This window comes from Halichoerus grypus, chromosome 1 (assembly GCF_964656455.1).
Source record: "Halichoerus grypus chromosome 1, mHalGry1.hap1.1, whole genome shotgun sequence".
Taxonomy (NCBI): Eukaryota; Metazoa; Chordata; class Mammalia; order Carnivora; family Phocidae; genus Halichoerus; species Halichoerus grypus.
In genome coordinates, this window is record NC_135712.1 from 48,240,359 (window position 1) to 48,262,799 (window position 22,441).

Sequence of the window (22,441 nt, forward strand, 5' to 3'; positions counted from 1 at the left end):
TTATTTATATCTTTGTTCAACTTCCTCTTTCACTATATACTCCATTCATAAGTCACATTGACTTTTCCTTTCCTCCACAACATCTAAATCATCTACTTGATTTTCATTTCTTAATCTCTGCTGTAGCTACCCTAGTTCAGTTCTCCCTTTCTCAAGCCTAACGCAAGCTAAAATCTCTATACTTGGCCCCCACAATCAATCCTATTAAAAGCTACTATAATAATCTTCTTTGATGTTATCACTATAATATTCAAGTAAATAAAGTAGTTCTTCAATAGTAATTTAATTATGTATTCTTTAATAGGATGTTCAAAATATCTATTAATTGATCCCCATCCCAGCCCACCAAGTTCATTTCTTATTATTTACCTATTTGGAATCTCCATTCCAATGAATTAAATCTGACCATTCCCTCTCTCACATGGCTTTCTCAAGACGTTTCCTCCTAATAGATGCTACCATGCTTTTCTATTAACCCTAGTCTTTCTCTCTTCAAAACCCTGTCATCTGATACAATAAAGTAAAAAAGTATGAAAAGTAATTAGAATCCCTTACCATCTTCTAGTATGTGAGATCCAGAAGTCTTTTCCTTAGAAACCACAGGCAAGCCAGTCTGAAGCACTGCTGGGGTGACAGAATGAAGAGTCAAGCTGCTAACGTCTAAAACCTCTGGGGAAGAACTGAGGCCCACCTTCGAGGGAAAGGCTAATTTGAGTGTAGACACTAAATCACCCAAAGGGCTTTCTGACCAGAGTTCCCTGCCAGTGGTTGAGGGAGGACCAGAGCTGAAATCAAGTGGTGAAATACTGCTGGTGGTAGATTCATCTGCTGAGGGCCATTCAGCTTGAACGGTATTATCCTGGGGGGAAAAAAAGGCTAAATCATATCATACATAAAAGAAACACATAAAAAATGATTTCAAATATCACCTATGTATACACATTCCTGGATTTTCTAGGGACACAGAGACAATGTAATATTGGTGGGGAAGAGGGTGGGAACATGGGCTCTAGAAACAAACAGAGCTCTCATCAAATCCCTATTCAACCCATATACTAGTTTAAAAATCTAGAGAAAAGTCATGTACCTCTTGAATCGCATCTGTAAATTGGGGAGAGATGAGATAATATATTCAAAAGATTCTTTGTGGGAAAAAACTTATCTTGTTTTAGACAGTCCCTTATTCTGTCTTATTAGCTTAAATACTCTAAATACATAATTACTAATATCTATAATTTGATGTCAAAGACCTAAGCACATTGCCCCAGCAGGAAAGAACAATTAGCAATTTATTAATCATTCTGAAAGGTATTTAAGTACTTAAGGTTTTTCCTTTTGGTAAGAAATGTCACCACATCAAAATATGGTCTGGCTACCTCAAAGGAATAGCAACATCTATGAAATGGCATCACACTTACAAAATACAATTTTCTCTTTCTAGTGACTTTTTACTAATATAGTAATATAGTACTAATCCTACCTTAAAATTTAACTTCAGGAATAGAAAAGTAGACAGAAACACAATCCTTGAACATGCTAATTATTTAATCATATGAAGACAAGTCTACACAAAAAAGTTTAGTGGTGATCCTAATAGGTAAAATGGCCATGGAATTTGGTGAGAGTTTATATACTTCAATCTATGTTGAGTTATAAGTAACAAAAAATAAAAAGTGCCATATGTAAAGAAGAAATTCATAAAATATTTCCTGGGTGAAAACTGAAAAAGGAAAATAGAAAAGAACAATCATTCTTTACCTTAATAGCATTAAAACCACATGGAAGCTTTTTAAAAACACCAATGTCCAAGCCTCACACCCCAGAGATCCTCTTAATTGCTTGTGGGTAGGACCCAGACATGGTACTTTTAAAATACCCCCATAGAGGATACAGGCTGATCGTGTTCTGCCTATAGTATTACAGGCTGGGTTTCTAAAATACTTCTTTAGTTGTTGAATTGTTATATTTTCTGTTAGGTAGACCCTTTAAGAAATCTCCTGGTGTTGGGTCTAAGATGTCGACATAGGAAAATACTGAACACACCTCCTCCTACTGACACAACAAATCTACAGCTACATATGGAATAATTTCCTCTGAAAAAAATCTTAAAAACTAGATGAACAGCATCTCCACAACAAAAAATAAAAGAGCCACACTGATTTTGGTAGGAGAGGCAGAGATATGCTCTCACCAAAAACCCCACCCAAAGAGTTGCAATCCACAATCAGAATGAAATCTCAAAAACATGGAACTCTTCCCTGAGGAGCAAGGAGTTTGTGCCCCACATTAGGCACCTCAACCCTTGGATCTGGCACCTGAGAGACCAGCCCCTAAAACATAAAACCATCAGGGATTATGTCCAGAACTGTAGGGAATGGAGAACCTGCCCTTAAAGGACTTACTTACAGACTTGCTTGCCCTAGGACCCAGTGCAAAAGCAGCAATATGTTTGTTCGTTTGTTTCAGAGAGAGTTTTTGATCTTTTTTTTAATTGAAGTATAGTTAACAAACAATATTATGTTAGTTTTAGGTGTAAAACATAGTGATTCTACAACTCTATACATTATGCTATGTTCACAAGTGTAGCTACCATATGTCACCACACAATGCTATTAAAATATCATTAACTATATTCCCTATACTGTACCTTTCATCCTCATGACTTATTCATTCCATAGCTGGAAGCCTTCCTTCTCTCTGATAACCACCCATAGCCCTACCATCCTCCCCTCTGATAGCTACCAGTTTGTTCTCTGTATTTATGGGTCTGTTTCTGTTTTTTTGTTGTTGTTGTTTATTTATTCATTTGCATGTGTGTGTATGTGTCCATTTAGATTCCACATAAAGTGAAATCACATGGTATTTGTCTTTCTCTGTCTGACTTACTTCACTTAGCATAATACCCTTTAGGTCCAACCATGTTGTTGCAAACGGCAAGATCTCACTCTTTTTATGCTGAATAATATTCTGCAGCATATATATACACCACATCTTTTTATTCATCTTTTGATGGACACTTAGGTTGCCTCCATATCTTGGCTATTGGAAATAATGCTTCTATAAACATGGGGGTGCATATATCTTTTTGAATTAGTGTTTTCATTTTCTTTGAGTAAATACCCAGTAGTGGATTTTATGGTATTAAAAGCAGAAGTTTGAAAAGTGCCTAGATGATATGTGAAGGAGACACACTAACCCTAAAGCGAATGCCAAAAAGGAAGGAACTTGTTAGGGCTTTCTCTAAAGACAGAAGCACTGGTAGATATAATTTTTGCAATTTCACTCTACCTACCAATGCTGGTGCTGGTGAGTGCCATTTTGGCAATCTCCCCCTCCAACCTGCTAGCACATGTGGGGCTCTCATTCCACATCACAGCACATCACAGCCAGCCAGGCAAGCACCACCCCACACCCCATGCCACAGCCAAGCCATAGCCAGCCAGCCAAGTGCCACATCCTCCCCAACCCCCCATCCCTGCCAAAAATATATCTCAGCCTGGGCAAGAACCCCACCCAACCACTCCCACTACAGCTCAGCCACACCACAGTCAGAGGGTGCACACAGCCCACACAGGGGAAACCCAGAGAGCACCTGGCTCTGGTGGCCAGAGGGGGATTGTGTTTCTGGCCCCCATGGGTCATCCCCTACATAAGACCACTCCAACAAGACTCATATAGGGGAGGTAGTTGTTTCATCTAATGCATAGAAACAAACACAAAGTGGGCGCCTGGGTGGCTCAGTCGTTAAGCGGCTGCCTTCGGCTCAGGTCATGATCCCGGAGTCCTGGGATCGAGTCCCACATCAGGCTCCCTGCTCAGCGGGAAGCCTGCTTCTCCCTCTCCCACTCCCCCTGCTTGTGTTCCTGCTCTCGCTGTCTCTGTCAAATAAATAAATAAAATCTTTAAAAAAAAAAAAAAAAAAAGAAACAAACACAAAGAATCAGATAAAATGAGGAGGTAGAGGAATATGTTCCGAATGAAAGAACAAGACAAAACCTCAGAAAAAGATCTTAATGAAATGAAGATAAGTAATCTACCTGATAAAGAGTTCAAAATAATATTCATAAAGATGCTTACCAAACTCAGAAGAATGGATGTGCACAGAAAGAACTTCAACAGAGACAAAACATAAGAAAGTACCAAACATAAGTCATAGAACTGAAAAATACAATAACTACACTGAAAAGTACATTACAGGAGTTCAGCAACAGCAAACTGGAAGAAGCAGAAAAACAGATCAGCAAGATAGAAAACAAAGCAATGGAACTCACCCAAACAGAGCAACAAAAAGAAAAAATAATTTTAACAAGTGAAAATCCCTTAAAGGACCTATGGGACAATATCAAATGGAATAATATACACATTATACAGGCCCCAGAAAGAAAAGAGAGAGAAAAAGAGGTAGAAAACTTATTTGAATAAATAATGGCTGAAAAATTCTCTACTCTAGGAAGGAAACAGACATTTAGGTCCAGGAAGCCAGAGAATTCCAAAAAAGATAAATCCAAAGAGCTCTACACCAAGACACACTATAATTGAAATGTCAAAAGATAAAGATAAAAAAAGACTCCTAAGTGCAGCATAAGAAAAAAGAACTTACTACATGCAAGGGAAACCCTATAAGGCTATCAACAGAGATTTTAGCAGCAACTTTGCAAGCCAGAAAGTGGTAGCATGAAATTCTCAAAGTACTTTAAGGAAAGAATATTCACCCACAGTGAGATTATTATTCAGAACAGAGGTAAAGAAAAGAGTTCTCCAGATAAGCAAAAGCTAAAGGAGTTTATCACCACTAAACAGGTCTTACAAGAAATATTAAAGAGACTTCTTTTAGCTGAAAAGAAATGACACTGATTAATAACAAGAAATCATGCAAAAGTAAAAATCTCATAGGAAAAGTTAAACATATTATAAAAGTAATGGATTAATCACTTATAAAGCTAGTATAAGGGACAAAAGTAGTAAAATTAACTAAAACTACAATAATTAGTTAAGGGATACATAAAATAAAAAGATGTAAATGTGGCATCAAAAACATAAAACATGGGGGAGGTTAAAAATGTAGAGTGTTGAAAGTATTCAAATTTAAGTTGCTATCAACTTAAAATAGACTGTTTTATATATATATATGTTATATATATAACATATATATATAACATTTATATATATAACATATATATATAACATTTATATATATATATATATATATAACATTTATATATATAGAATGATACATGTGAACCTCATAGTAATCACAAAGCAAAAATTTATACTAAGTACACAAAAGAAAATTAGAAAGGAATCTATTTGGCTATAAGTATAGTCGAAATAATTTGTTAATGAATACAATATAAAAAGAGGTAAACTGTAACATCAAAAACCAAAAGCGGGGAAGGGAGTAAAAGGATAGTTTTTGTATGCCATTGAAGTTAAGTTAATAGACTGTTATAACTCTAAGATGCTCTATGTAAGCCTCATGGTCACCACAAAGCAAAAACCTATAGTAGATACACAAAAGAAAAAGAAAAGAGAATCAAAGCATACACTATGGAAAACAATCAATTCACAGAGGAAAACACCAAGACAGAAACAAAGAAACAAGGGAATTACAAAAGGGCCAGAAAACAATAAGACGGTAGAAATAAGTCCTTACTTATCAAGTTACTCTGAATGTAAATGGATTAAATTCCCCCTTCAAAGGGCAGAAATTGACTAAAAGTATAAAAAATAAGACCCAACTATATGCTGTTTACAACAGACTTACTTCAGTTAAAGATACATAAAGGCTCAAAGTGAAGGGATAAAAAAAAAATATTCCATACAAATAGAAAACAAACCAGCAGTAGCTATACTCATATCATACAAAATAGACTTTAATTCAAAAACTGTAACAAGAGACCAATAAGGTCATTATGTAATAATAAAGAGCTCAATTCATCAAGAGGACATAACAATTGTAAATATAATGGCACCCAACATTGGAGCATTTAAATATATAAAGCAAATATGAACAGATCTGAAAGTAGGGATGGATAACAATACAATAATAGGGGACTTCAACATCCCCACTTTGAACAATGGCTAGATAATCCAGAGAGAAAATCAATAAGAAAATGATGGACTTGTGCGCTCGAGAAGAATGAGTATTCTGTTGTTTTAGGGTGGAATGTTCTGTAAATATCTATGAGGTCCATCTGGTCCAGTGTGTCATTCAAAGCTCTTGTTTCTTTGTTGATTTTCTGCTTAGATGATCTGTCTATCACTGAAAGTGGAGTATTGAGGTCTCCTACAATTAACGTATTGTTATCAATATGACTCTTTATTTTGGTTAATAGTTGGCTTATGTAGTTGGCTGCTCCCATGTTGGGGGCACAGATATTTACAACTGTTAGATCTTCTTGTTGGATAGATCCTTTAAGAATGATATAGTGTCCTTCTGTATCTCTAACTACAGTCTTTAGCTTAAAATCTAGTTTGTCTGATACAAGGATTGTTACCCCAGCTTTCTTTGGAGGTCCATTGGCATGGAAGATGGCTCTCCATCCCTTCATTTTCAGTCTGGATGTATCTTTAGGTTTGAAATGAGTCTCTTGTAGACTCATATGGATATGGATGGGTCCTGTCTTTTTAGCCAATCTGCAACCCTTAGCTGTTTTATGGGAGCATTTAGGCCGTTCACGTTGAGAGTGATTATTGAAAGATATGAATTTATTGTCATCATGTTGCCTGTGAAGTTCTTGTTTCTATAGATTGTCTCTGTAAATTTCTGTTCTACATCACTCTTAGGTTCTTTCTCCTTTTATAGAACCCCCTTTAATATTTCTTGCAGGGCTGGCTTAGTGGTCACATATTCTTTCAGTTTCTGCTGGTCTTGGAAGTTCTGTACCTCTCCATCCATTCTAAATGACAGCCTTGCCAGATAAAGTATTCTTGGCTGCATGTTCTTCTCATTTAGTACCCTGAATATGTCTTATCAGCCCTTTCTGGGGGCTCTGTGGATAAGTCTGACATTATTCTGATGTTCCTCCCTCTGTACATAAGGAATCTCTTCCCCCTAACTGCCCTTAAGATGGTTTCTTTGGTTCTAAGATTTGTGAGTTTTACTATTACATGCCAAGGCGTTTGTCTGTTTTCCTTGATCTTGGGAGGGGTCCTCTCTGCCTCTAGGACACGAATGTTTATTTCATTCCCCAGATTAGGGAAGTTCTCAGCTATGATTTGCTCAAATATATCTTCTAGTCCTCTGTCTCTCTCCACCTCCTCAGGGATCCCAATAATTCTGACATTGGGACGTTTCATGGCATCACTTATTTCTCTAATTATTTTTTCATGGATTATAAGCTGTTTTTCCCAGGCCTCCATTTTCCTTCTTTTCTATCAATTGATCTTCTAGATCACTAATTCGTTCTTCTGCCTCGTTTACCCTAGCTGTTAGAGTATTTAGATTAGATTGGATCTCATTGATAGCATTTTTTTTTTGCATTTAAATTTTTTTATTGTTATGTTAATCCCCATACATTACATCATTAGTTTTAGATATAGTGTTCCATGATTCATTGTTTGTGCATTGATAGCATTTTTAAGTTCTGCCAGTTCAGCTTTCATTTCTGCCCTTAGAGACTCTATGTTGCCATTAATTGATTTCTCCATTCTACCTATTGTCTTCATAACTGTTACCCTGAAGTCCATTTCTGACATCTTGGTTATATCTGTATCCATTTGTAAATCTGTGGCAGAAGTCACAGTCTCTGAGTCTTTTCTATTTTGGGGGTTCCTCCTCCTAGTCATTCTGTTGAGGGGTGGTTGAGGGAATGTACAGAGTCCAAATTATTGACCACAACCCAAGGTAGATGCTCCTGTTTCGTAGGAACCTTAGGGTTGTCGGCCTCTAATAGAGCTACCCTATAACCCAGGAATTGCACTACTGGGTATTTACCCCAAAGACACAGATGTAGCAAAAAGAAGGGCCATATGCACCCCAATGTTCATGGCAGCAATGTCCACAATAGCCAAACTGTGGAAAGAGCTGAGATGCCCTTCAACAGACAAATGGATAAAGAAGATGTGGTCCATATATACAATGGACTATTACTCAGCCATCAGAAAGGATGAATACCCAACTTCTACATCAACATGGATGGGACTGGAGGAGATTATGCTAAGTGAAATAAGTCAAGCAGAGAAAGTCAATTATCATATGGTTTCACTTATTTGTGGAACATAAGGAATAGCATGGAGGACATTAGGAGAAGGAAGGGAAAAATGAAGGGGGGGGGGGATCAGAGGGGGAGAGGAACCATGAGAGACTATGGACTCCGAGAAACAAAATGAGGGTTTTAGAGGGCCAGCAGGGGGAGGGGGTTAGCCCGGTGATGGGTATTAAGGAGGGCACGTATTGCATGGAGCACTGGGTGTTATTCGAAAACAATGAATCATGGAACACTACATAAAAACTAATGATGTACTGTATGGGAACTAACATAACATAATAAAATTAAATTAAATTTAAAAAAAAAGGAAAAGAAAATGATGGACTTGAACTATACTTTAGACCAAATGGACCTAACAATATACAGGACCAGATGGTTTCACTGGTAATTCTACCAAACATTTAAAGAAAAACTAATGCCAGTCCTTCTCAAACTCTTCCCAAAAATCAAGCAGGAGTGAACACTCCCAAACTTATTCTACAAAGCTAGCATTACCCTGATAGCAAAACCAGACAAAGATACTACAAGAAAGTAAAATGATAGACCAATATCCCTGATTAATATAATGCTAAAATTGCCAACAAAATATTAGCAAACTGAATTCAAAGCAAATTAGAAGAAACATCCACAAGGATCAGGGGAGGACTTATCCCTGGGATATAAGGACAATTCAACATATACAAATCAATAAATGTGATATACCACATTAATAAAATGAAGAATAAAAAATCATATAATCATCTCCATAGATACAGGAAAGTATTTAACAAAATTCAGCATCCTTTCATAAAAACCCTCAACAAATTGGGTACAGAAGCAACATATCTCAACATAATAAAGGCCACGTACGACAAACACACAGCAAATATCATAACTCAATTGTGAAAGGCTGAAGCTTTCCTGCTAAGATGAAGAATAAGACAAGGGTTCTCACTGTTACCATCTTATTTAGTATAAGACTAGAAGTCCCAGCCAAGGCAATTAGGCAAGAAAAATAAATAAAAGTCATTCAAATCAGAAAGGAAGAGGTAAAATGGTCTGCTCCAGATGGCATGATCCTATGTATATAAAATCCTTAAAAAATCAAAACACTGTTAGAACTGGGGCTTCTAGGTGGCTCAGTTGGTTAAGCATCTGACTCTTGATTTCAGCTGGGGTCATGATTTCAGGGTTGTGAGATTGAGCCCTACAACAGGCTCTGTAGAGATCGAGCCCCACAATGGGCTCTGCACTCAGCAGGGAGTCTGCTTGAGATTTTCTCCCTCCCCTGCTGCTTCTCCCCGCACTCATGCTCTCTCTAAAATAAATAAATAAATCTTTTTAAAAAACTGTTAGAACTAATCAACGAATTAAGTAAAGTTACAGGATACAGCAGGATCAACATACAGACGCCAATTATATTTCTGTACATTAACAACAAACTATTTGTAAAAGAAAAATAATCTCTTCTATAATAGCATCTAAAACAATAACAACCTGAGGAATAAATTTAACCAAGGAGGTAACAGATCCACATAGTGAAAACTGTAAGACTTTGATGAAAGATTGAAAACGACACACATAAATGGAAGCATATGCTGTATTCATGGATTTGAAAAATTAATATTGTCAAAATGTCCCTACGAGGGCGCCTGCATTGCTCAGTCAGTTAAGCGTCTGCCTTCGGCCCAGGTCATGATCCCAGAGGCCCCGGAATCGAGACCCACATTGGGCTCCCTGCTCAGCAGGGAGTCTGCTTCTCTCTCTGCCTCTCACCCCACTCTCGTGCTCTATCTCTCTCATTCTCTCTCTGTCTCTCTCAAATAAAAATAAAATCTTAAAAAAAAAGTCCATACTAGCCAAAGACATCTTCAGATTCAATGCAATCCCTACTAAAACTCCAATGGCATTTTAGAAAGAGAAAAAACAATCCTAATATTCATAAGGAACTACAAAAGACCCTGAATATCCAAAGCAATTCTGAGAAAGAAGAACAAAACCAAAGGCTATTACACTTCCAATTTTAAACTACATTATGAAGCAACTATATTACAAAGCAACAGAACATATTGGCATAAAAACAGACACACAGACCAAAGGGACAGAATTTAGAGCCCATAAATAAACACAAACATATACAGTCAACTAATATTACAAGAAAACACCAATGGGAACACCCAATGAGGAAAGGATTGTCTCCTCAATAAATGGCATTGGGAAAACTGGATAATTATACACAAAAGAATGAAAGTGGAGCCCTATCTTACACCACTCACAAAAATTAATTCAAAATGGAAAAAAGACTTAAAAATAAGACCTTAAACTGTAAAACTCATAGAAGAAAACAAAGGAAAAAAAGCTTAGTCTTGGAAGTGATTTTTGGATATGACATCAAAAGCAAAGGCAACAAGCAAAAATTAATAAGTGGGACTACATCAAACTGAAATGCTTCTGCACAGCAAAAGAAATAATCAACAAAATGAAAAGGCAACATGCAGAATCAGAGAAAATATTGGCAAATTTTATCTGATAAGAGGTTAATATCCCCAAAATATTAGGAACTCATACAACTCAATAGTAAAAACAAATAATCTGATTAAAAATGGGCAGAGGATCTGAATAGATATTTTTCCAAAAAAGACATACAAATGGCCATAAGTATATAAAAAGATGTTCAAAGATGCTAATCATCAGGGAAGTGCAAATCAAAACCACAATGAGTATCACCTCATACCTATCAGAATTGCTATTATCAAAAAGACAAGAGATAACGGGTGTGGCAATGATGTGGGGAAAAGGGAGCCCTGTTCATATTGGTAGAAATATAAACTAGTACAGCCATTATGGAAAACAATACAGAGTTTCCTCAAAAAATTAAAGATAAAACCACCATATGATTGAGCAATCCCCATTTCTGGGTACATACACAAAGGAAATGAAATCAGTATATCAAAGCAATATCTACACCCCTATGTTCATACCAGCATTATTCACAATAGCTAAGATATGGAAACAACATAAGTGTCTATCAAAGGATGAATGGATAATAGAAGATGTGGTGTGTGTAACACACACACACACACACACACACACACACACACACACACACAATGGAATACTTTTCAGCCATGGGAAAGAAGGAAATCCTGCTCTTTGTAACAACATGGATGGATCTTAAGGACATTATGCTAAGGGATATGAACTAGACAGAGAAACAAATACTGCCTGATATGACTTATATGTGGAACCTAAAAAAGCTGAACTTTCATAAATAGAGACAAGAATGATTATTTCCAGGGGCGGGGGGTTGGGGAAATGAGATGTTGGTCACAAGGTACAAATATCCAGTGATAAGATGAATAAGTTCTGGAGATCTAAAGTTAAACATGGTGACTATAATTAATGATGTTGTATTACATACTTGAAAATTGCTAAAAGAGATCTTAAATGTTTTTACCACACACACACAAAAAAAATGGTAATCATGTGAGGTGATGGTAATCATTTCCCAATATATAAGTGTATGAAATCATCACGTACACCTTAAACTTATATAATGTTATGTCAATTATATCTCAGTAAACCTGGGAAGAAAAAAAAGAATGGTCCAGATGGAGAGAGCAAGAGTTCAATTCCAGATAAATGAAAAGTAAACAAATTGAAGTCCAGAGTGTGAAAGGAAAACAAATTAAGTAAAATTACCAACTTTCGTCTTGCCAAAAGCTCACATGCTTAAAAGACCTTCCTTTGGTTTATAAATCTTATGTTAGGAAAAGAGGTATGATATTGTAATTTATTAAAAAAATACATATATCTGCTTAGTGTCCACAATTCCTGGCTCACAGATCCCAAAACGCTCGGAACTGCCTAAGTGTTGAGAGTTATTAAAGTGTCTTCTGTTATGTTAATGGGGTGACTTTTAGAGGGCACCTATGGATGGGTACTTGTTGCCAATAAAGCCAACCTTGTGATTAGGGGTTGGAACTTTCAATCCCATCTCATGACCTCCAGGGAGGGGAGAGGGGCTAGAGGTTGAATCAGTTACCAATGGCTAATGATTTAATCGATCACACCTATCTAATGAAGCCTCCATAAAAACCCAAAAGGATAGGGTCCAAAGAGCTGGGTTAGTGAACACCTGGAGATTTGAGGAGAGCCACATACCTGGTGAGGGCTTGGAAGCTCTGCGTCCCTTCGCACATACCCTGCCCTATGCATCTCTTCCATCAGGCTGTTCCTGAATTTTATCTTTTTATAACAAATCAGTAATCTAGTAAGTAAAATGTTTGAGTTCTGTGAGCCATCCTAGCAAATTAACCAAGCTTGAGGAAGAGGTCATGGGAACCTGTGATTTATAGCTGGTTGGTCAGAAACACAGGTAGCAACCTAGGCTTGCAACAACTGATGTCTGAAGTGGAAGTGGGCAGGGGGTGGGGAGGCAGTCTTGTAGAACTGAGCCCTTAACCTGTGGAATCTGATGCTATCTCTGGGTAGATAGTGTCAGAATTGAGTTGAATCCTTGAACACCCAGCTGGTGTCTGGAGAATTATGTGGTGCTGTGTGGGAACACTCCCCCTTCACATATTGGAAACTGAGTCTCAGAACCATTTTAGGGGGGTGAGCGTGTGCATGTGTGTGAATAAAACAGAAGTATCAAATTTTAGAATAGGACTCTTGAATCATGTAGTCTAATCTTGCCTATTAAAGATAAGAAACTGAGTCTCATAGACGTGAAATGCCCACAGTCACAGAAAATAGAGAAAAAAATCAGAACTACACCCCTGAGTTTCTAGAGTTCTCAGTCCCAGTGCTTTGCCCACTATACCAGACTGTTCATTGAGAGATATGTATAAGTATCCATAACCAGATGCAAAAGGATTCCAAGAGGAGAAACTAGAACTAACAGCCTTGGCAGTCCATTCTCATTCAGGTTAGCCTATGTCCACAGGTCTGTAAGACCCAGGTAAACAGAGCAAAGAGAGAGAGGAAAGCCCATTTTCTAGTATGTAAATATCTGCTATGTTGAATATGGAGGTTGTTTGTATAGACAGAAAAGTTTCTTCCTTTCCCATTTCTTTTTCTATTATCTAAAACCATACATGCATTCAAGGAGAAGCAAGAAGGTCATTTGCTCAATGCCAAGTTTGTTTCTCAAAAAAGTAGTTAGGATGATGACCATCAAACCATACCAGGAATTCACTTTTTTCCCTCTTAATTATCTAAAACCACTTCTAAAGATGTGTTAAAGCTACATATTCATCCAGCTGAGTCAGACATATTTATACCCTTGCAAATTCTACATGTGAATTTTTTCAAAATGCCAAGTGAAATGGCTTAAGCTCTTTAACCCATGCTGAAAAAATTGAGTTTTATCAGACAGAACCTATGACCTGACACACATTAGGAAAACAGCTCAATCCTTAATGAAAAAGAAATCCTCAAACAATATATATAATTTTAGTATATCTACAAATTAAATGCCTTTTCATTCCATAAAATTAAAACAATACAGAATATCTCTGATAAAAGTCAAGTCACAAATGGGCCACATAAAAAGTGAAAGTAAACAACTTGACTTTTTTTTTTTAAGATTTTATTTACTTATTTTGAGAGAAAGACAGCACGAGTAGGGGGAGGGGCAAAGGCCGAGGGAGAGACAGGAATCTCAAGCAGACTCCTCCACGCTGAGTGGGAGCTTGAGGGGGGGCTGGATCTCACGACCCTGAGACTGTGAAACCGAGCCGAAATCAAGAGTCAAATGCTTAACCGACTGAGCCACCCAGGCGACCCACCATTTGACTTTTTAAATAAGGAGACCATCTACTCCAAATAAGTGCCACCTAAAAAATGGCATGGCAATGAAGCTTTGTCATACGTTGTGAAAGGTAGAACATCTACATGCCAGTAATAGCACTTCATTTATTTTTATAGGAATAGATGTTCCCATAGTAACAAATTCAACTCAAGAATTCTTTTAGTTCAATGTAGCATATTAACTTATACTGGCCCAGTTTCACTTCTGTGAATGCCAACTGAAAAGCTTGCTAGCGCTATAGAAAGCACACTGTGCAACATGTGATTTTCCAAGTTAGGATGCCAAAACGTGTCAAATTCAATATCCCAACATTCTACCTCTAAAATAATTTCTAAAAATTAAGTCTGTAAAAAAAATTTTTAATCTCATTCCTATAAAAGAACAAAATCTTGTTAACAGTTTGCCCCCCAAAAAGAAGGAAAACCAATAACCACACACTTCTAATCAATCATTCTTCTTTTCATGCCTTATTATCATCCATTAACAATCCTACTGTCTCCTCAAATTGTTAACTTAATGCCCCCACAGTTATCACTATTCAAAAAACTGAGGGGTTAGCTTTAATGCAAATGGAACCACGTTACAGGCACCATGTGTGCCCAGTTAGTCAGTGTTTATCAGCATTAAAGGGGCAGCCCCTTTCAGCCAAACCCTAACCACTTTCTGCAACAGGGGACCTGGACCTAAGGATATCAGATCTTCCTGGTTTTCAAAAGAAGTTGGAAATCTACATTTTCCTGCAAAAATATCCTAATTGTTAAATGTTAGCTTCTTTAAAAATTTGGCCCCAAACACATGCCTACAGCTGGATCCAGCTGGCTGGTTTCCAGCTTGCAACCTCTGGCTCATATAAAAATTCCTATCTTTACAACATCGTTCTAAATATCATCACAGTTCTATGGTTAGAGAAGCCCAAGATGAATAGGATTAGAAGGACTGAAGACTAGTGGTGCGATGTTCACTGTGAATCACCATCCTCTGCCACTGCATCCTGAATGGACTTCTATGACAGCATCACTGTATCTGTGGAAAAGTCTGTCTACCAGACTGGAAACTTCTTGAGGGCAAGCCCATACCCTTATTCATCTTAGTTTTCCCAGTACTTGGCACATGAAAAGCACGCAATAAATATATTTGAATGAATGAATAAATAAACACCAAATAATGTAATCTCTAGTGTCAATCCCCCCTAACTTTTTTTCTCCAATATGGAACTCAGTGAGAAGAGTATTTCCAATGACACCACATTTCAAAACTGAGCTGCTCTATAACGGAGTATAAGAAATGGCTGCATATATTAATGGCTAAGTGAATTTGGGTCAGACTTTGTAAATGTTCACTGCAGGGTTAAAGTCAAGAAACAAGTATTTCAAGAAGCTTCTATGAGGCAGAAAAGTCTGAGGAGAGTAGGAGTCTCAGGGAATGTAGAAGGGAGTCCCCCTACTCTATGTGATAACAAAAGATTCATGGATGCTTTGTAACCGGGTGGCCTCCAGGGGTGCTGTGGTTGTAGGTGGCACTGCTGTTGTTTCAACTATAGTCAAGGAAGCCACTTTCTTTTCTATTAGATGCCTCTCTATGGGTGAAGTGGCAAGTGGAGGGGTTTAGAGGGGATAGAGGATCGCCCAGGGGAGTTGGGTGGTAAGAACAAAAAGGAACATTCTTCGATGATGTGTCTGTGCAAATGGGAATGTTTTCAGTCCAGGTTAAAAGGAGGCCTGATTTTGAGTCCCTGTCATTTGTCAGTTAGCTGTTATTTTTATTCTTCTTTCTCTCTCTCTCCTGTACACACGCTATTCTATATGCTTTGGAATCTAACATTTTTCTTCACTACAATCCTTGGAACACAAATCTATACTCTGTACCTATGTACATCAATTTATAGTCTTGGCTATAAAAACTACTTCTGAGTAACTTTCAGAGAACAACTCACTGGGCACTTATAGCTTAATTATTACCAAACAAGTATAAACCATAAGTAAGTTTTATACCACATGTAGAGCTTGGCAATTAACCAGCACAGACTTCATTTAACCACTGCAGAAGGCTTAAATTTTCTGAACCAATACTTGGGACTCCGGAGCTGACAACTGTGAATAATGTTCCAAGGATGATGTAAGAAAATATTTGAAATAGAAACAGCTCAGGAAATTCATGACGCTAAAGTAAGCAGGTAAGTGTATAAAGAAGAGAAGTTTGAGGGCCTGATTCCAGGCATAAAACACACAAACATACTTACCAGAATGGATGGTGGAGTTGACTGAAGACTTGAACTTTGGGTGTTCCAAATTAGGTCTTCAGTTTCAGAAAGTAAAACTCCTCTCACTGAAGAAAGAACATTTTTAGTTGAGACACTATTATATTTGAGGTTCAGGGACAACTAAAAATCAGGTTGTTCCTTTTAATAGTTTAGATCTTGGCACAACAGATAAGGGAGACTTGCTTAGAAAATGTTTGTTACTTTATTCAGATATTTTGCCTATATTGAGATAGGGAAACCGAAAGACTCCATAAAAATCTGCTTTTTGCTCTTTTTCCTGCTTCTATTCTTACTAGGACCTGTACCCTCACTTTACACATGCCTCATAGAACAAACAGTTAATGTCCTCCTTGTAAGGGACAAGAAGTTAATGACTTTTTTAGAGTCTTCCAGCACAACAGATAACATTGAAGGAAGGGCCATGGGAGAATGATGTGACGAGGCCATCATATGCGTATTCCAGACCACGGGCACTAAACATCTCAATGTCAAGACTGCCTGGCTCCAAGGAATAAGTGGCTTAGGAAGGACACCTGGACCATTGTCCTTGTTCTAGCTGGTTCCTGGATGCCTGAGAGGACATGTACACCAGACCACAATCCTCATTAAAAACCCCAGACCCCAAGCAAAGACACAACTCTCTCCTTTTCTTTACCAAGTCTCCCAGATACTCTGTCTGTATCTGCTCTCTCTATATATATCTTCAATAAACTCTGCTCTCTCCCTTCCTGCTGGCTTGTGCTTGATTTCTATCCTGTGTGTCACCAAGGACCTTCTTGGCTGGTCCTGTGGGACCCTCTCTGGGTCCTCAGACCTGGCCTGCCAGCATCAGTAGTAACACAATCTATCTGATTTATAAGACTCCAACATAAAATATTCTCCTCATTATTACATTTAAGACATTCCTATATTATTTCTTTTTCTCCTTTTAAGCAGTTTACTCTTTTCAAGATTCCTGTGAAGCAGATATTTTTAAACTGATTTTTTTTTCATTTTAATAAGGAAGTTAAACTGAAATTCCAATGCATTTGGTTGATGCTAAGAATGGAGAAAATTACGAAAAATGATTTCCTCTTTGGCAGAAAGTATCTTTGAAAAATGGTTAGGACACGAGAGAGTTTACTGCTATACCATATTAAAGAGAAATAAAGGTAAGACAATAGATTGTATAATGTAATTCAACAAAGCCTTACTGAATCCTTGCTAGTTACTACAGACTTTGATAAAGTTGAGACTATAAACATTAATAAAGCCAAGTTTCTCCTATGCAAGTATTCCCTATGTCAGAGAGATAAACACAAATTATAAAATGATGTGAGGGGCATATATACAATGTGTGGGATACAAAGAAGAAATTGATTTTGCCTGAAGGGGAGAGGGAATCTATAAAAGCTAAAGAAAAAAAAAGGATTGCCACAATTTGATCTGGTGCATGCACCAAAAATAGAAGCAGAATCTCTCTTTATTCACCTGTTACCACTGGCCTGACATAAAGGGATCAATGAGAAGCCAAAAACCCTATTTGATTTAAGTATTTTCCAAAACTCTTTTTCAATTGTGTATACGGTTATCTCATCTTCTACGGAAAATAAGCACCATGGATCAAGGATGATCTATCTTTAAGAAATGATGACCAGGTTACGTAGAAAGCTACATCCATTCAGAATTCTGAGTTGGCAGGACAATAGAAATAGATTTTAGAGACCAAATTTTGTGCAATTGAAACATACATCTAATGAAAGATCAAAGCATCCGAATTAGTTTCTCCTGTATATCCTAAAGCTTTTGTTAAATTTGCTTAGAAATTCTCAGTTGTTAAACTCCTTTTCAGGACACCTCGGAGGTAGGCTACAACCAGGCTCCACATAAAAGGAAGACCTTCCTATGCTGTTTGTGGATTTAGTTTCCTAAACAATCTCACTTTGCCTGTTGCAAACCTTAATCTCCATGTCCTTCTTCCACTACCCTCGTTATTAACCTTGGTGTTTGTACTTTCTGCTCAGTTTAGGTTCCCATCCCCTTCAGGTGACCTCTTAGCTATATTTTTTTCTCAGATCCCAATATCCAGATTCCTGGGACCTTCTGCCTATTTGCTGTCCACATAGGTAGCCCCCAGCTAGTCTATACCAGCCTTGCCAAAAGGACTTCAGCAATCTGAGATTATAACAGGCTTCTTCTCTTTTCACTATTTTATCTGGCTCAGGTATTCCAACAAGATATAACAACGAAAAAGGAGTATATGAGACAGTAAGCCCAGGATACCTGCACTGCTCCAAAATACAAAGGTTCTCTCGTGTTTTAGAACTGATAGCCTAATATCACTATCACCTACGAAGAAAGAGTTTCTCCACTTTAGGAGAGCCTCAGTGGTGCAGTTGGTTAAGCTTTGGACTCTTGGTTTCTGTTCAGGTCGTGATCTCTGGTGGTGAGATGGAGCCCCACACTCAGCAGGGAGTCTGCTTCAGATTCTCTCTCCTCTCCTTCTGCCCCTCCCCCCCACTTATGCTCTCTCCCTAAAATAAATAAATCAATCTCTAAAATAATAAATAAATAAACAGTTTCTCCACTTTAAAGTCCTATATAACCCATATGAAGTCCAAGCCACTTTGTGGCCCTGTCTTAGCACACTGTCATTTTAAGGAAACATCAGTCTAGCAGCCAAAATAATTGAAAAGCAATTTAAAGTTTTAGTGAAGCCCTCAAAAAATATCTTCTTTAGGAAGTAAGGAATTACATATAGTAAAATTTCGTTAAAGTTTTTTTCTCTCTTTTCTCTCTCTCTCATGTGTATTTGTGTTTATTTACATACACACACATGTGCACACACACACACACACAAGGCCTAGGTGATAACTGCCTGAAAAGATACAGACTCTTGGGCATCTGGGTGGCTCAGATGGTTAAGTGTCTGCCTTCAGCTCAGGTCATGATCCCAGGGTCCTGGGATCGAGTCCCGCATCGGGCTCCCTGTTCCTTGGGAGCCTGCTTCTCCCTCTGCTTCTCTCTCTCTCTATATATATATATATCTCATGAATAAATAAATAAAATCTTTAAAAAAAAAAAAGATACAGACTCTTTTCTCTTAAGAAAATGTGGGAATTGAAGAGGCTATAAAACTGCATCATTGTTAGTATTGCCTCTCATTCATGAATTTTCCAGTTTGGCATCTGGTACTTTTCCCATGCAATCATGTCAGTAAAATATACTCCATGGACATCTTAAAAGCTAAACCACCCATGAGAGAAGAAATCATAAACAAGTAAACATGAAGAAGTAATTTAACAGGACACCATGTCCCTGATGAGTTAAACTGTTGTAACACCAGTAACCAGATTCTTAGTAAACTTTAGTCTGAGATTAACTAGGCCACTCTTTCACCTCTAAATCCAAAGTAGTCAACCCCTCCTTGATGATCCCAGATCCACCTGTTGATTTCAGATCATAACTGGATCTCTCCAGCTATCTAAATTAAAACTTAGCACTGGATTCTCTGGGATTCTGCTTATCACCCAGTATCAGTTCTTCTTTGACCAAGATCCTCCCTGAACTTTCCTGAGCTACTCTTTGTCTTCTGCTCTCTGGCTTTTAAGTCTTTACACCAGTCGATTTGCCTGTGGAGAATTATTGTGTTGGTTGCCCCAGCTGCACTATTACCTGTTCCATTTCATGCTTGCAGGTTCCACTTCCCTTTTTCCTATATTTTGCTCCCATTTCCTAAACTATTTCTAAATGTCATGCTGTTCTCCACTTTCCCTACTTTTTTTTTTAAGATTTTATTTATTTAGGGGCGCCTGGGTGGCTCAGTCGTTAAGCGTCTGCCTTCGGCTCAGGTCATGATCCCAGAGTCCTGGGATTGAGCCCCGCATCGGGCTCCCTGCTCTGCCAGGAGCCTGCTTCTCCCTCTCCCACTCCACCTGCTTGTGTTCCCTCTCTAGCTGTCTCTCTCTCTCTCTCTGTCAAATAAATAAAAAATAAAATCTTAAAAAAAAAAAAAAGATTTTATTTATTTATTTGACAGAGAGAGAGATAGCACAAGTAGGCAGAGTGGCAGGGAGAGGGAGAAGCAGACTCCCCGCCAAGCAGGGAGCCCAACATGGGGCTTGATCCCAGGACCCTGGGATCATAACCTGAGCTGAAGGCAGATGCTTAACTGACTGAGCCACCCAGGCACCCCACTTTCCCCACTCTTTGTGGCTTTTTGTCTACCAATACTCCTAAGAGCTCCCGACTGATCTATCCCAAATAGCTACGTGGCTAAAGCTCCATTCGAACCAGGATGGCTCCTCTCTCATGCAGTCAAGAGAATGCTAAAAACCACAGATATTTAAGGAAATTAGTTTTCACCAGAGTATATTGAAAAAGAAACTAAAGCTGTACAAGGACTTTAGGATGGATATCAACTCACCATTGATAAGTTGAAGGGAGTCAGGATCTGGATTCAAAGAGGAGTTCCCCAACAAAAAATTCTGATGCAGTATCTCAGCAATATAATCTCTGAAGTTACTAATTGCATAAACGGCAGTGGGTTTATCATCCAGTTCCACAAGACCATGGTTTTCCACCTTGTTGGAATGAAGGCTAATTAGGTCCCAGGTGGTATTGCTGATGGCCTCACCATTGAAGGTAACTGCATAATGAACATCTATGCCACTATGGACGAAAACAGAGAACAAATTAGACCCTGCTAAGGAAACACAAAGAAAGGAGCTTTGAACCCATGGAGCACAAACACTACACCTGGGGGAAGGGGGTAAAGATGGGGGGTCTCAAAAAGCATGGATTCCACCACCATTCTCTGCTGACTCTGGACAACCTTTTGCCATCCCCTCCTGCTTCCTAGAGAACAGAGGTTCATAGCTCTAAGAACATGGAAAATGTTCTAAGGAGGCCAGAGAGGCAACTCTACAGAATATGTGAGCACGCTCTTCCCCACCATTCTCACCCCTTCTTTCCTCCATCAGAGCCAACAGCTCCTCTCCACTATCTGCCAGCTTCCTTCTTTCCCTATTAGCATTTCTCCTCCCTGATTTAAAAAAAACGAAACAAAACAAAACCTTCTAACTCCACCCAACAGTGGGTAATTCTCTCATCTCTCTTTCTTATTGTTATTGGACAGATTATGTACTCCACAATGGAAGGGGGGTAGTGAAGCAATAAAGAAGCTTAATTACTATGAACTAAAGCATAGTTATTGGGAACGGAAAATATGAAATACTTGAAAATAAAGCAAATTGATGACTTGTGATTTTTTTTAATATCATGCTAGAATATTTTCTGATATGACAGTTATCTAAGTCTCTCAGGAGATGTAATTTTGTTTGATAGTCCAGACGATTTACAGTCCTATAAAGTTTGAAACTAAACTGTAATAAAACTATTAAAATGTGATCGGGTTTTTTTTTTTTGGCCTGGTAGCAATGATGACTCCAAAGTTTATGATTTTACTACCCTAAACCTTTCCCAAATTGACTATATAAATTTCTGTTTTTCAAATGCTCTACAAACTAGCATTCATTTTTGAACTGGCTCCTTCATTAATGAGTTGAATAAAAACTTAATGAGCTAACAAAGAACTGTCTGAGATTGGGCTTTTTTACTATCTACCTTTCCATAAGCAAACAAAGAGAAGATTTCTTAGAATAAAGGGTAGACTAAAAATATATAAATAGTAGTTGACATGTCATTTGATATTTTCTTAAATAATCATTTTGGAGAAATAACACCAGATTATAAAATTTTGAAGCCAATAAAAATACTCCTTCTAGACTCTAACTCGTATTTCTCTAACAACTAAAAGCTAACATTTTAAAAGTGCTTATGATGTGACAGTTATTTCATATGCTTTATCTCATATAATTTTCATAATAACCCCGTGAAGGTTTTATTATCTTCAGATTATTATTGAAGAAACTGAGCTTTAAAGAAGTTAGAAGGCTTGCCTAAAATTTTGAAACACGTATGTGGTAGAGTCTAGATTCAAACACAGATCTGCCTGACTCCAGCATCTGAATTCTGAACTACTATGCTATACTCTCAGTAGCTTTAATTAAACTACTACCCAAAAAAGTCATTATGAGACAGCTTTGCTCTCGTCATCACTCTGGCTTCCCCCAGTCTATGAGACACAGCCATCAGAAGCAGGACCCAGCAAGTCACACCAAGATCCTTCCAGAGGAA

The 22,441-nt window shown here is 37.8% G+C and overlaps 1 protein-coding gene across 1 annotated transcript in view; it reads right to left on the reverse strand.

The window, feature by feature from the left end:
* IMPG2 (interphotoreceptor matrix proteoglycan 2) overlaps nucleotides 1-22,441 on the reverse strand; it is a 74,193-nt gene that overhangs the window by 8,937 nt on the left and 42,815 nt on the right. Inside the window, exons 9-11 of the mRNA XM_036108925.2 lie at nucleotides 20,670-20,914; nucleotides 16,244-16,329; nucleotides 556-859 (exon numbers count right to left, since the gene is read on the reverse strand). Of these exons, the coding sequence (XP_035964818.2) occupies nucleotides 556-859; nucleotides 16,244-16,329; nucleotides 20,670-20,914 (635 nt within the window). The remainder of the gene's footprint in view (nucleotides 1-555; nucleotides 860-16,243; nucleotides 16,330-20,669; nucleotides 20,915-22,441) is intronic.